This window comes from Erithacus rubecula (assembly GCF_903797595.1).
Source record: "Erithacus rubecula genome assembly, chromosome: 11".
Classification (NCBI taxonomy): Eukaryota; Metazoa; Chordata; class Aves; order Passeriformes; family Muscicapidae; genus Erithacus; species Erithacus rubecula.
The window spans coordinates 10,547,440-10,563,521 of NC_136663.1; the positions used below are offsets into that span (position 1 = coordinate 10,547,440).

A 16,082-nucleotide genomic window follows, 5' to 3' on the forward strand; every position below is an offset into this window, starting at 1 on the left:
CTGACACCCCCAGATGTGCACTGACACTCCCCAGATGTGACAGCCCAGGGCCACAGCCCCGCAGCGGGAACCAGCACCGCTCCACACCTCTGGGTGCTGCTTTCTGCACATCTGGGACAGTGGCAGCACATCTGGGGCACTGACAGCACGTGTGCGCTCTCTGATGGGATGTCAGGCCCCCGTTCTGCACAGCTGGAAGCTGGCTTTGGGTACATTTGTGCTCCTGAAATCATCACAAAGCTCCCAGTCCTCTGTGGTTACTAACAGGGAATAACGTCATGGTGGAAGATGTTACACATGCAAACACTGTTTAGTGAATGAATATTTAGAGTGATCTTTGGTTAGCAAGAGCTTTGGAGGCAGCAGTTGTTAGGAGTTTCAGCTAGCTATACCAGTACTACAGCCACACTTCGAGTGGGATTTTTAAAAATAAATTAGGGAAAATGGGGACCTCAGACCTCCCAGCTCTTCATGCTCACACTGATTTTTATAATCTGTTCCCTGTGAACTATTATTATACTGATTTCCTTGTGCTGTGCTGTGTTTAAGTATTCAGCCTTGAAATAACTCAGTGATGCACAACTAATGAAGCAGAGGAATGACTGGAGAGATGGCATTTTAGGTGAATCACAGCTCATTCCTCAAATTATTTATAGACTGCTCTCTCTTTATGACAGGGTGTCATCTACCCAGCAACAGGCCAGAGTGTTTATGAATCATCTCATTGACTTAGTATGGCTTCTAGATGAGGGCAAAAGACATTAAGGAAGGCTCACTTTGTGTCTTTTCATAAGCAATACGCCATCTCCATTCCAATGAAAAATTTCTCTGGTCCCATCTGGTGCATGGTTACCAATAAACCTGCTCATGATCAGAAGGGAAAGTTAATAACTAACACAGCTTTTCTTTGTTGTCAAGTAGAGCTGAGTAGAGGTTTGAATTTTTTAATCAGGCTTTTCTCTCTCATCTCCAGTCTTTTTATGTGACACCTCAGTGCCATTTGCTGTTCATCATTTCAAAGCTAAAATCAGGAGTACTCAGAGTACTATAATGAATCAGGTTGTCCTGGATCAGAATGCTCAGCTCCCTAGGAAGGTATAAGTCAATTAACTGAGGGAGCCAGATGCTGCAAAAACAACAGACTAAAAGCACAATATTTCCCTCTGTCCTTGCTGTTTGATAGCATGGCATCTATTCCTGAGTCAAAGCAATAATGGATCACTACAATGTGCTGTGCAAGCCCAGACTAAAATGAGCACACCTGTGGCTGTCAATATAGTTAGATCTGGTATCATAAAAACATAGCAAGTCCTTGTGAGGACACTTGTGACTGCAGGAAATAAAGGTTCCTTCCAGTCCTCTGGGGAGATATGTAGGTGCCAGGGGATGCTGTGCTGTGTGAGCAACAGCTGCACGGTTTAATGGGTGCTAAAGTGAGCAGAAAGAATTGCATCAATTGGATGTTAAGTTTTATTTCACATAACTTAGTGACTGTGGTAAAATTGACATTCACATATAATCATAGCATTTTTACATCAGAAAAATCATCAACATATTAAGTGTTAAATTAACTTCCATTTCTGTTAGTGTACCTTTCTAGAAACATGGATTATTTTAAACTATGCAGCTGCACATGTTACATTGACATAATAAAGCAAACTTCAAATAAAAAAATAGAACAAATTATGTTAATATGAGATGAATATTTACAGACAAGGAAGTTCACTGCTGCTCAAAGAACCACCCAGGGCCCCATGGCCATTCAAGTCATAGTTCCCCATCCTGGAGTTTTATGGGCCTGGTGCTGATTCTCAGCAAGAAGGAACTTCTCAGAGTTTGCAGCAGCAAGAGTTGTGTTTTCTTGTTAAATTGCTATGAACTGGTCCAGTGGTGAATTCCACAGAATCCAAAGCATAGAAACCAAGTGTAATACCAGAGACAGTATCAGAATCCAGAATTTCTGCCTCCTGGCCCTCATTTCCAGCTGCCTGTTTTTTGAAATTAGAAATACAGTACCAAGCTGAAACTTGTCTCTGCTATCTCGTGGCTACCTAGTTGTAATAGCTGTGTGAATAACTGGATTTTGTTTCCACTTTTTGCTTTCATTGCCATTGATCTCCAGCTGCCTCTGGAGCATAGGAATGTGTCATGGGCTTCCCTGGGCTTTACCTCAGACATTCCATGAGCAGCAGGCTGGCTTTGAATCTCTTTCTCCTACTGGGAATGGATAAAAAAGGACAAACAGGGAGGATCAAGCACAAAACAAGACTGAACACCCATTTCAAAGCTCCATCTAGTCTTTGCACCAGGAAGACCTTCTCCCCCACATCTTTGCAGGTCAAAGAACTGCACCACATTAATGCAGATTCAGTGCTTTCAGGCCCAAGGAAGCCATGGGGATGCAGCAGGTTCAATCAACATATCAGCCCAGCACCATCAGTAACTGTCCTCACATCCCACCACGTGACAGTAATCTGCATTGAGATGTCTTCAGCCTCTTATTCATTTTCCAAATCTATCATACCACCTGCAGGAAGGCAGGATTTTCAGAAGGCAGTGTAGACTGAGGTATGCTGAGCAATGATTTTCTTTTGGCAATAGGAGTAATATTTATCTAAAGGAATGGTTTGATCACTGGGCTGACTTGATTTCTGTGGGTTGGTGTTACACAAACTCTGTTTCTATTCTTCATGTAACTCAGGAAATACTGCTTCAAATGGTGGTGTCAGGGTAAAACAAATCCCTCTAATTTATTTGCTAAAATGCTGTGGGGATTCTTCTGTTTCCTTTCCAGCATGCTCCCTCTGCTCCTGTGCCCAGCAGCATCATTACCAGACAGAACTTTGCTCAAGTAGCTTCCTACACCAGAATTTTAAGTTTGCATGTGCAGGTCAGGAGCATCTATCTGTTGAAAGGAGCAGTGCCAAGGGATCCTCCACTCAAATGAACTTCAGGAAAGTCAGGCTAAGAAAAAAATCTCTCCAATGGGACTCAGCTCCTTCATATAGAGTAAAATTCAGAAACCCACAGGAAAAGAAGAGGGGTAAATTAGTTCATGTAAATTTTCCCTCCACATTCATGAGAGAAAGGGTCAGTCAGCCCTGTACAAAGGCTGGCAAAGGCTCAAGCATCAGTTTGTTCCTACTGAAACCCTACTTCAGGATTGTACCAAAGATCTGATACTTTTGTTCAGGGTCCCTGTAGAAGTTTTCATGTGCAGTGATATAGAAATGTGGAAAGGAAACATCAAGAAAATGGAAAGCTTTTCTCTCTCTTCAGAGAAAAAAAACCCTGATTTAAGATTTCTTGGTGCTGCTGACTCCACAGCATTGAAATTCACACATAATAGCATTCTATAGTGTTAGAAAACATAGACAGATGTTTCTCTACTGCTTTACAGCTGCTTTGAGAGATGTGGCATCTACAGCTGTGTTGAGTGTGGTGCACTGGCCACACTGTCTATTCCCAGTGTGCTGTGCATCCCCCACATCACCCATACCAGGGGTTCCATCACACACTCAGGTTAAGTTCAGGCGTTTTCTACACTACCACACACACCAACAAAAACTCCAGTGACAGAAGTACTTTCTTCAATGCTCTCTTATATATTAGGGCAAGGGGAGAATAATAGAAAAGAAATGCATTGAGAAAAAAAATGAGGATTTTTCTCCAACTTTCACTGGAAAGCAGAAGAGTGCTACAGAAACAGAGGTCCTGTCTGACCAGTCTTCATCAATCAACAACAATTTTATGGACTGCAGCAAGCACCCCAAACAAATACTTGTATTTATTTTATGAGCATTGTTTGATTTGGGTTTTACTGAGTTTTGTCATGGTTTTCTTTTGCAGTGGTTGTTATGTGGGTTTGTGATTTTTTTTTTGGTTGGTTGCTTTTTAATCCAGTGAAATAATGCCTACAATCAATGCTTTCAAGTTGCTTATTCTAGAAGTCTGTCACACTTATTTTAAAGTAACTACCCAGAAATACAGTTTGTTTATTTAGAAGTCCTTTGGGAAATCATTACTGCTCCTGATGGAGTGTCTCAAATATTGCAATTCTAAGGCACAATATCAGAAGATATTTTTATCCTCTAAAAATAGAGGAATATCCAGTTTTCTGTAGGAAAATAAGCCACTGAAATAAAATCCTTAATTTTGGTTATTTTTACTTAAGTCCTTTCTCAATGTCAGTGGCCCCATTCTGAAAGCAAGAATAACCAGTCAATCTACTTTGAGTACTTAGGCATCAAACTACTGTAGAACTGAAGACAAAGGTAACAGAAAACACTACTGGTGAACTTCCTTCCTGTCTATTGACTTAATATCATCACATCATTAATATAATGTAGCAGCACTACTGAAAGTTAAGTCCTGTGCAGTGCTAGAGCACCTTCTCTCCCAGAGTTTTACTCTCAAAGTAGTGCTGGTCTTACCCTCAGCCCATCACAGTCAGGCAGACACAGAGAGGCAGGAGCTGGGATTGAAGGCTGGGGTTCCCAAAGATCCACCCTAATCATTAAGTGATACTGCCTCCCCAAATGTAAACTCTCTTTATTGACAGACAAAATACCTTTAAAACATATTAGTAAACACATTAGTCTCTTAATCACTCCTTAGGAAGATCCCCTCACCTGCCAAATCACTTGTAACTAAGTAGCCTCCAGGCATTAGAAGTAAATCCTGTTTTTATTTCGAGGCATTATTAAAGAATGTGCCAGCACCATGGAACTGCAGGTAGGTCAGTCTTATGCAGCACCTAAGGCAACCATGGATACTTGTTAAATCCAAGGCAATCTGAGTAGTCAAGAGACACATAAATCACTTAGAAACTGCTGATCCTCAGCCTCCTTTGTTATCTGTAGATATCTGGGACAGATGTGCTATTTCCAAAGTGAGACAGGTGTATTCCCAAAGTGCTTTCCAGTTTGGTGCCTGTGAGAGTGATCATCAGAGCTGAAAGCCCTCCAGCCTGGATACTACCAGTAATAAGGAAGGGCTAATGATAAAAACCCAGCAAACAAGTAAAAGCAGTTATCCCAACACAGGAAAATAATCCAATTTGAACATCTGGGGCAGATAATACTCCAAGTACAATCTGGAGTCACATCTGTGAAAATCTGTGAGGGAATGAGGAGTGGGTTAGTGACAGAGCAGCATTTAGAGAAGCCCAGAAGAGCTCCTTTTGGCTGCCTGAACCTGTCTCATGCACAGGGTGAGGCGTGACTCCTACAAGCCCCGTGGCTGAGCCTTGCTCCAGGTGCATCACTCAGCCTGCGTGGGCAGCCAGGTGAATCTCCAGCCCCCATCGTCGGCCCTGCGCACGAAGGCCTGTCCCTGGTGGAAGCTGTGTGTCCTCACGTTGCGGTGGGGACTCAGGGACGTGCTGAAGGCCACTTCTGTTCTGTTGGGTGACAAACCACCACTCAAATGAGGCAACCCATAGGCTGGGAGGGAGGAAACGCTTGGCACTGGTGAGGAGATGCACGGTGCTGAAGGAAACTGAGGAAGGAAGGCAGAATCCTCGCTGCACGGATGGGTGCTGCTGCTGCCTGGAGGCACGTGGCTGCACCTGAACACTGCTGCTGCTCCTTCCCTGTGCTCATAGGCTACTGCTCCCCCAGGGCTCAGGCAGTATGTGTCAGTTCCAAGGGCTGGAGACAGGGCACTGTAGTTAGCTGAAGCTTCATCAATGGTGTTCACATCTTTTAATCCTAAAGTCTGCAAGACCCAGCTGTCCACAGCAGGGCTGGCTTGCTCTTCACAGGCAGTGAATTCATTGAAGAGGTTTCTTCTAGCTTTGGAAGCATGAGGAGTTTCTTGAGGAACAAAGCAGTGGTCCTCTTTTAATCTCCTCTTAGTACTTTTGAGGATAGCACAAGTTTTTTGCCCGTGGCCAGACAGTAGTTTCTATTACAAAAACAAAACAAAGGTGGAGACAGAAGATTAAACTCTGGATTTCTGGATACCTTAAAGCAACACATTTCTGACCTCAGATGCACAAGATGGTTACTACTGTCCTTACAGAGACACTTTTTTTCACCCTCTCCTTAAACATATGGGTATGACCAATTATTTTGCATCTTTACAGTGTCTGCAACAACCCTATCCCTGAAAGAGAAGTGTGTGACCATGTCAGTAAAATCTGTGCTTTGATGGCATCCCCAGCCCTGAGCTCCCACCTGGCTCTGTGACAGCAGCACTTGGCAGGTGAGCAGGGCATGGGGGGCAAAGTGGCATCCTGAAAAAGAGGGAAGATACAAAGGTAATTCATGCTGGAACAGAGTGATCCTGACAAGGCAGTGCTCAGAGCAGCAGCCTGAGTGGCACTGCACTCATAATTCACCTCAGCTGTCATATCCCAGGACAAGGGCCCTTCAGGCATCCAGTATGGTCAAAGGAAGGTAAGAATAAATAAGGAAGCTCCCCACAATGTCCTGAACTCACTGCTCAGACACCTCCCATGACAGTTCCACTGGACCCTTCTCCACATGACACAGGGGGTGGCCATGTCTCCCTGCTGTGCCCAGTGAAGGAGACCTTTTCTACTGCCAGGAACCAGGTCTGGCCATGGGAAGGAGGATGTCATGTTAACAACTCATCAACAGGATGGAAAAGGAATGTCTCCTGTGTCCTAATGTCTTTTTTACCTCATGTCAAATCCACAGAATTGAGCAAATAATCAATAGTTCAGTTTCATGGGCAAGGCTGCAATACCAAAAAATGTCTTTAAGCTGTCAAGAAAGAATTATTTTCTTTATTTTTGTTTAGATGAGAAAGAATCCAAATGTTAAAAAAAACCCATTCACACTTAGTTACACAGACTGTTTCATTCAACCTGAAATGTTTAACTTTGTACTTCACCATTAAAAAAAACCAAACACGTACAACATTTTAATTAATAAACTGGGAAAAATAAATCCTTACCAAAAGGATAATTGACAAAACAGATACATTCAAAAATACATATATTCAAATTTGAACTTTTTACAAAAAAAAAAAAAAACCAAAAAAAAAACATTACAGAGAATAATTTAACCTTGACTATTTAATCTTAATTTACTTACAGCTAACTAATAAATTAAACTTAATTATTCCACGTGCTACACTGTCTCCAGAGTCAGTGAGTCCCACTGCAGGTTGTCTACACTCTTAGATTTTCCATACATTGCACTGGCTGTACCTAATCAACCTGTTCCTTCTGCACATATTTGTATGACAGGTTTGAACACAATACCTTGGCTTTTTCTTCTAAACACTTAATCAGGGCAGAATTCAGGTATTGTCGGAGGTTATTATTTTCTTCATGTAACCTAGCAAGTTCCTCTTCCTTCTGAAGCAAAGTATCTTGAAGCTGTGGAATAGAGATATTGATGAATAGGTGTTGACTCTGTAACTTAAGAGCAATTGCCCTCTGGTACAAGCTGCTTGGATTTGATGATCTGGGTGTTTGCTTTATGAGCTCAACCCACCTCCTCCAGCCTCTTGTCTCTACAAATCTAAGTGGCATGACTGTTCAGTTTTCACTTTTGACTTCCTTTAATCTTTAAGTGAGTGTTTGAGAAGATTACTCTGAAAAAACCTGCAACCGCAGAATAATAATAGAAAAGAATTACAGGTAGCCCTGTGAGCAGCCAGAAATGGTCACGGGCACGACAGCAGCTTCAGGACCTCCTCTTGAACTGCAGTAAATATCCCTTTGCACCCCTCCTTCTCATTTATGGCTGGCTGGTGAAAAAAAGGAGGAGGAGTTGCAAAGTAACAATTCATGCACCCTACTGTGGCAGCCCTGGTACATATACAGAGTTGAGATAATGCCTGGTCTCAAGCTGAACAGGAATGGCAGACACCTAACACTTCTCCATTGAAAATCTAAGTGTTTGCAGATAGATCTTTAGCTTCTGATCATAGCTCTGGAGACTCTTTAGGAGGACAAAGAATGTTCTGCCAAGGACCACAGGCATCTGCTGAGCACAGGCTCAGTCAAGAACAGATTCAAATGACTGAGGCAGAGCCAAAGAAGGTAGTACACTGGCATCTGGAACTACGGTTTGATTCCAGGGACCTTTAAGTTAATATATGAATTTTCACTGATTTCACAGTGTCAAAACATCATTTCAAGTACTTGATCAGAGTCATCAAGCTGGAGTTCTTTCATCTAAGACAGTTCAGAATTTCTTCTGTCTCTTGTTGGGATTTACAAAAAAATGAAAGAAAAGAAAAAATAAAGGAAAACCTATTGGTTAAAAAGGTTGATCATCCATGTAATTAGGCAATTCTGGTGGAATCTTTACCCATGAAGTTAAACCTGGTGGAATTAGGAAGACACACACTACATATTTTTAGCCAACCTCATAATCAGAGCCCGAGGGGCCCTCTGTTCATGCTCCTGGTTTTGTTTAGTGCCAATATGATGTAAGAAGGGAGGAATGGATAGGGAACCCCAACACAGTTGGTCCAACTTCACAGGACAACATGGATGAAACAAACACTTCAGTTTTGTATCACTTCCGAACATCCGCGCCAGTGACAGGAGATTTGACATAAGCCAATCCAGAAGGTGCCACATGTGACACAAAGTTCGGGGGCCTCGTGGGGTGAACCGGGGGTGCTGGGGGGCGCGGAGCCGTTACCTGCTTGTTTCTGTAGAGCTGTGAGGACAGCTGGTCTCCCTGCCACGCCGCGTCCTGGGCAGCGAGCTGCGGGCTGCAGAGGCGGCCTGCGGAGCAGAGCGAGGGTGAGCGCGGCCCCGCGCGGCTCCCGCCGCTCCCCGCCCCGCAGCGCGCTCACTCACCCGGCGGCAGAGCCTGCCCCGGCCGCTGCCCGTGCGGCGGCTCCGCGGCGCAGACGGCGGCACAGGTCTCCGTGGAAACAGCGGCGGGGCCGGGCCAGGGGCAGGCGCAGCCCGAGCCCCCGGCGAAGCCCGGCTCCGGGCGCGGCCGGCCGGCGCTCTGCGGAGGGAAGGGAAGGGGCCGAGGCGATGGGGAGCTCGGCGGGGCAGAGGCGGTGCCAGCGCCCCGGCGGCGCAGCGCTCTCCCCGCCGCTGTCCCTGCAAAGCGCCGGCGGCCCCCGGGGCAGCGCCCAGCCCTGACCCGGTGCCCGCTCCCCGTTCCCTGCTGGCAGCGCTCCGTGCCCGCAGCGCTGGGGCTCCGAGCGCAGCTGTGCCAGCGAGCACTGCGGCTCGGCCCCCTGCAAACCCTTGGGAAACGCTACGGTCCTGCGTGGGTTTAGGGTGAAGGGAGGTCCCATGCTGTCCTTGGCCAGACCAGACCGTTCCTGCCACCGTGGGTGTTCGACCCAGCTCTAAAAGCAGCAGCACGGAGCCAGCAAAGTCACCTCCTGGCTGCTCGCACTCTCTTCTGCCCCTGCAGTTCTGCAGGAGTCCCAGACCGCAAAGCCTGGGGTTGTCTCTGGATTCACCCTTTCTCCCTCCTCCAAATAAGCCTCATCTGCAGCAACTTTAAATCTCTGCAAGGAAGGCAACGGCAGAGCTTGGAGCCTCAGTCAGGGAGTCTGCCCACCCATGGGAAGGCACAGCAGCAGAGATTTTACTGGCAGGTAGAGGAGAACCCTCTTTCTTTCCCATCTAACGAGGGGACAAAATCTATTGCACTCCCCCAATGGAGAGACCAGCTTCTCCTCCTCTGCTTTGAGGTCGAGAGAAATGCAAAGAGCACTTACCATATTAGTGGGAGAATGAAATGCAGGTCTTGGGAGCACGTTTCTGTTAAAGCCCCAGAGAGGTTTAAATGGCTCTGAAGGAGGGGGAGAGGGGGGAGACCGGGGAGGCGAGTTTAATCTAAAGGAGCTCCCAGTGACGCCTCAGAGCTCTCCTGAAACCCAGCAATCTGATTTGGTGTAAAGCTGTCAAACTTGTGACGTGAATAAACAGCAAACTTGCTGAAATCAAAGTCATTCTGGTCCCACAAATCAACACAAGGAAGGAGGGAAAAGAAAAGGAGGGAGAAGGAAAAAAAAAAGCTTTCACACACTTCAGGGCAGCAGTGAACTGGTGTGTGTGAGTTTCACTCCAGGAAATGAACAAGCATCCAGGGAAGCATCCCACATCCTCAGAATAAGGCTGCTGGTGTTCTCGGTGAGTTTTTTGATTTGTTTTGTTTTGAAGCCTTGTTTGTAGTTGTAAAATTCATCAGGAAGAAACAAGTCTGTCCAAGGTGCCTGGCTGATGGAGAGGGTTTTGCCCAGCTTCTCAGAGATGTGTAGAAGCAAATATGATTCAGAGCACTTCTGTGCACAGTTCTGAGGAGAAAGTGAAGGTTTCAGAACAGAGTCTGCAATGACAAGCTCCTGCAAATGTCTCACTATATCAGGAATGTTTTCTGTCAAGCCCTGGGCTTTCAGAAGATTTTAGGATATAAATGTGGCAGCAGTAAAAGATTTACTATCATAAAGGATTTACTACCACAATGTTGCAAAAGCCACGAACAGGTATGTGAAAGGCAGAGATTGTCTCCCTACAGTCACTTCTGATTCATATCAGATTTACGTAGCACTCAAAATCCATGGATAAGCTTGACTTTTTCCCAGGGGGGAACAAAAAATCTTCACTGAGGGTCTGTCCTTGAATAGCGGAGGGGATGGTGGGAATAAAGCCAAGAGAGCAGTTGTTCTGCCAGGATCCTGCCCCTGCCATGGCGAGGGCTGTTCTGGGTGCTGTGCTGACCTGTGTGCAGCCAGCGAGGATGAGGCTGGGCCGAGGGCAGGCCGTGCTGGCACAGGGGATGGTTTTTTATTTCTCCCCCGGAGGATGCTCAGTGCTGTGCCCCCTTCAGCAAGCCCAGGGACAATACAAGAGGGCCATTTGCCTTCCATTCTTTTTATCACTGGCTATTTTCCTAAGTTGCTGCCCAAGGTAAATTGGCACCTTTACCAAATTAAACCACTGCTATCTCCGGCTTTTTTTTTTCTTTTTTTTCCTCCAACAGAAGCATTTTAAAAGGGCCTTGCACTCCGAGCACACAGTGCCTGGAGTAACTCTTTAGCTTTCTTGACCCACAGTGGGTTATCACAGCAGTGATAACCCACTCCCTTCAGATGCCAAGCACTCTGCAGGCTGTGTGCTGGGTTGGCTGCTAAGGAACAGGAGCCCAACACTCGCCAAGGCCGAGCACAGCTCCTGGGCCGGGTCCGGCCCCTCTGCGCTCGGCTGAGCTGCCGCAGGGCGCTGTGCCACCGGCGGCTCCTCACACCGGGCACGCACCGCTGCTCCGGGGCCCGCGGGCGGCAACGCGCCGGGTATCGCCCGGCGGAGGCGGGGAAAGCCGGGCGAGGAGAGGTGCAGGGGCGGGCGGGCTGGAGGAGCCCTCAGCGCCGCAGCAGCCCCGTGCGGGAGGCGAACGCCCCTCGGATCCCGCCGGGCCCCGCCAGCGCCTCCGCGCCCCGCAGCGCGGCCTGGGGCCGCACCAGCCGCCGCCATGCTGGGGCTGCCCACGGTGGCGTCATCAGCCCGCGCCGCCCCCGCCGCGCGGAGAGGGTGGGGGGGAGCCGGGGCTGGCCTGAGGGGCTGGGGCTGCCCCGCTGCCAGTGCCCGGACTGTCCTATTCCCTGTGCCGGGACTGCCCCGCTGCCGTACCGAGACTGCCTCGTTCCCGGTGCCCGGACAGCCCCGTTCCCGGTGCCCGGACAGCCCCGTTCCCGGTGCCCGGACTGCCCCATTCCCGGCGCCCGGAATGCCCCATTCCCGGTGCCGGGCAGCTCGGGACGTGGCCGCCTGCCCCGGAGGGGGTGAGCCCGGTGCCGAGGAGGCTGCCCTGGTGAAGAGCTGGATGCCCAGCGCAGGGCTTGACCCCCATATCGCCCGAGGCACTCACGGCTCCACTGTCGGGGCAGCAGCAGAGAGAGGAGAGTTGGTGTTTGAGCAGCGCATCCTTTCCAGGGGTTAATTAGGGTTGGAGCATCACTGTTACGAGGAGAGATTGAGGGAACTCGGCCTCCCTTCAGGGGATCTCATTAATGCATATAAATAAGAGGTGGGGATCAAGAGGAAGGTGGCAAACTTTTCAGTGGTGCCCAGTGACAGGACAAGGAACAGTGGCCATAAACTAGAACACAAGAAGCTTCACCTAAACATCTGGAAGAACTTGTTTCTATTGTAGGTGGCAGGCACTGTAAGAGCTGCCCAGGGAGTGTGTGGATTTTCCCTCTCTAGGGACATCTCAAACCCTCCTGGAAGGCAGTGCTGGTGTGTTGGCTGGGGACTGACAGTGCTGGGCTTTCTGAGCTCAAGGAATTCGGGTCAGCTCACCAAGGCTGATATGCTGGGGAGTGAAACGTAGTACATGGGTGAAAGACACCTAAATCAGAGCCTTGGTAGGTTTGGGGAGATACCCTCTGAGTGACTGCCAAAGAAAGAAAAATGCTGTTGTTGTAGGAGAGAAACACCTAATTTTGCAAAATGGTGCGTGGATGGTCATGTGTGATGATGGAAGAGGTTGAAGTCACAGTAACAATTGCACATTGATGTGTGTCTGCGCAAAAAAACACCTAAGTAACAATCATCTGCTATTTTTCCTCTTCATCTGGAGCTTTTACTGCTTATTGGAGTTAATGATAGACATTCACCAACACTGGTGAAGCTAATCCTTCAGATTAATATTAAAAAAACAAACAACATTTTTTCTGGTTTATCCTTTTTTTTGTGTAAAAATGGCATTAAAGTTTCATTTTCGTCATTGTAAATAGGCTCTCATAAGGGATGGTATACAGAAAAAAAAAATATTTTCAGGTAGTTTAATGCGAGTTTTATACCAGGCTTACAACGTTTACAGTATGGGTTACTTTGCATGCTGACAGCTGCCCTGGTGTCCAAACCCACCCAATTCCTCTTTACTTATCCTGCCATATTATTGCTGCAGTGCTTTTTGTTTTTATGTTAAGAGAGGTGAAGTGAATCAGTGACAAAACAAAGACTCACTTACACTCAGGATATTAATCTATAGATGGTACACACGGTACCTGCACTTGCATGATCATATTTGGGAATCAAAGGTGTGAGAAATTAAACCTGATGAGGCTGATTTGCAAAAATGCTTTTGAAAGAGAATTTATGCAGATACAGGTTCTGGCTGTTTTTCTGATCACTCTTCCTCCTTGAACGCAGGACTAAAAGGCACTTCCCAAATCCAGTCCCCTGCTGTTGAGACATTCTTAAACTTTTCAATCTCCCTCTTAAAACTAATTAGGTTATTTTCCTTATGTTATTCCCACTGAGAGGCTACACCGTAGTCTGAGCTCTGATGGCTGGACACTTTCTAGTTTCCAGGCTGAATGTATTCATAGCAGGTATAATCCCTTTTGTCCTTGTGCCAAACTCTTGCTCTAGTTTAGACGCTTCATCTCCCTCTCCAGTGTTTAGCCTTGATGTCTTTGCAAAGCACTGTCACACATTGTCTTTTCCTTTTTCTTTAGGTCAAAGAAGTCAGGTTCTTTTACAATCTTTCCTAACCTTAGGAACCATCTCAGGAAATATTCCAGCTGATATTAACCTGTTTCTCAGATGGATGACCAAAGTTACCCAGGTTGCTGTATACCATTGTTTATTGAAAAGCATGGGGAAATCTTTCTCTTTAATATCTTTCTGGTGTACTTTAGAGCAGTCTTTACCTTTCTCATCACTCTCTCACACTGGTTAGTAGTTTTGAAATCACTGTCAGGTGGCAGTGAATACACCTGTGGGCTTTATTTCCTGTAAAATGCAGTTAAGTCAAATGGAATCTTCAGTGCTGCTGGGCTTCAGCTCTGCTGTGTTGATACTTTTTTGGTATTGTTGAGTTTCATCAGAGTTTAGGATAAAGAAAAAAGATGACTACAAGATGGAAAAAAATCACAAAACATCTTTCTGGGTTTACCTGAAGTTTCTCATGGCAAGAGTGGTGAGTCAGTGACTAGAGGATGGAATTTACCTCAAAAAGTTGAAGGTTTTCCAAATAGATAATGGTACCTTTTGTGTGTAGAATATCCTTACAGGTGAAATGTTTAAGGACCATGTTTGAATAACATTTGTCCATGTGTTGTGTCCACAAGTGCTCCCCCATCTGTTATCACCCCTGCTAACAGCAAATCTTGGGTCTCTCCTGTGGAGGTAGCTGTTGTTTCAAAAGGAACAGCAGATCCCTGCTTTGAAGTGAGACCTGTTAGGTAAGCACAGATAACTGCTCATGAAGATCCAGGACTAGAAGGGTACTGCTTTTTACTCCAAAATTTCACTCCCATTTCCAAACTGACTTTGTTCATGGACATTTGTGGCTTTAGCTTTTTCTGTTTTGCCCTGTGTGCCATTTGATGTGTTATAAACAACAACCTATGCTTTGTTTGTCTGGATTTGTGTAATTGTTTCTCTGTATTGCCAGCCATCTGAGAAGTGGTCCTCTAGATTGCACTTAATTACACCCCCAGGTATGGGAATGAGGTTTCCTTGAAATGGAAAGGCAAATGGAAAAAGTGCAAGTTTTATGAACACAGAGTATGTTTACAGAATTTACTGCTTGCAGAATATCACTGAGAGTGAGAGGATAAAAAAAAAAATAAGAGGTATATAGTTCTGGGGTTTTCTTTTGAATGTTTTCATTAATTCTACTAGGTATATTGACCTTTTGTCAGAGGAGGACATTAATTGCACTGGTTTAGTATCCTATGGACATGTTCTCTCAGAACTCATCCCAGGTTCTATTTATTGCCTGTATTTTGCCCTTTCCTTTGGCTGAAATTGTATAATAAAAGAAATCTGAGGCCCTGATCTCAGGGCTGGCTTTTGATGAGCTACTGGATTCTCCTGAAAACTGCAGGTGAGAATTTGTTACTGTTGGCAATCTGATTGGTATATAGAAGAGAAATACATTCTACTCCAGGGTCTGACGTACATTTTTATAGTAGCACTTAAATTCCTGAAACTTCAGAACACCACCCATTTACAATATACACCTTTGTCAGTCTCTGCATCTCTATTCCAGTTCTTCATCTATCAGTCAGGACTGGGGTGTCTGCTTAGATTTCCCATTTCTGTAATAAAAAATGTCTTCATGTCACCCCTGGCCAAATGAGTCCTTTTGTTCTTGGCTGAGACCAATTGGCTCCAGAAGAGCAAATTAATTGTGAACTGATATTTTTTCGTGATGCTTGTGGGTTAATTGGATGGGAGTTTTAATATAAACCATGATGTAGTTTGGAAGCAAAGCCTGTTCTTGGCTGGCATCACCAGCACTCTGCTGCTGTTGATGTCCCTCATTCCAGAGGTTCCCACTGCACTGAGCTGCCGTGCTGCAGCTAAAATAACCTTTACATCATAGAAAGGGATTCTGCAGTGCAAAAAAATGCACTGAGGTAGTCCCAGGGTTAAATAACACATGGCAGAAACAGTTTTCCTTGGGTGTGCTCAGAGTGTTGACCGTCGTGGTTTGGGGGAATGTGTTGTGCCTAGCAGAGAAAGACTCGTGTGCTGAAAAGCCATGTTTTTCTCCATGGTGTTTTCTATTGAAGTCAAACTATTTTGCAGGGAGACCTGCCAGAAAAGCTTAGCTCATGGGTTTAGTCCAAATTAGGATGAATTTTCATGGGAGCAGATGCAGAGCTGAATGATGCCTCGTGTCTAATCATCCACTGATGTGTGCATCTGCCTGCTTCTAACCTGGCCTGTGAGCTCCTCCTGTGTGAACGGTGCTGCCAGTACCAATGTGCTGGGCTGCACCTATTTAACTGTGCTTTTCCTCTTGGCTGTGGCTCAGGAGCCTGGCTTCTCTCCATCTTGCTTTGGGTGTAGAGCTGGGCACTTTCCATTCTTGGCTGGCAGTTGGGATGTTTGGCAAAGAGCTCTGATCTGAGTAAATATGTGTGAGGGCATCTCTTCATTGCAGAGCTGTATGGCATTGCCTTCCCTAATCAATAATGAAAGAAAGATTCTAGGACGTGTGTAAATGTGTTGGGGGTCAGAAGGTGAAGGATGTTGTTGTCATGAGCTGAGAAAGATGTCAGGGTTTTTGTGCATACTTTTCAAAGGCTGAGTTAAAGCAGTAAGTCACTGGGGAGATACCCTAGTAAAACAGCTCTGTCTGTATACACACAATTTCCAG

General features: G+C 46.1%; 2 protein-coding genes across 2 annotated transcripts in view; one reads left to right on the top strand and one right to left on the bottom strand.

Moving 5' to 3' along the window:
* Window positions 1-4,667: 4,667 nt before the first annotated feature.
* GMNC (geminin coiled-coil domain containing) lies at window positions 4,668-10,543 on the bottom strand. The gene is made up of 5 exons (XM_079315065.1): window positions 9,679-10,543; window positions 8,792-8,948; window positions 8,631-8,716; window positions 7,235-7,351; window positions 4,668-5,907 (listed from the first exon to the last, which is right to left on the bottom strand). The coding sequence occupies exons 1-5, from the start codon at window positions 9,679-9,681 to the stop codon at window positions 5,263-5,265; spliced, it is 1,008 nt and encodes a 335-aa protein (XP_079171191.1). The 5' UTR covers window positions 9,682-10,543; the 3' UTR covers window positions 4,668-5,262.
* CCDC50 (coiled-coil domain containing 50) overlaps window positions 8,765-16,082 on the top strand; it is a 149,231-nt gene continuing 141,913 nt past the window's right edge. Inside the window, exon 1 of the mRNA XM_079315063.1 lies at window positions 8,765-8,769. The gene's annotated coding sequence lies outside the window, so the exon portion shown is untranslated. The remainder of the gene's footprint in view (window positions 8,770-16,082) is intronic.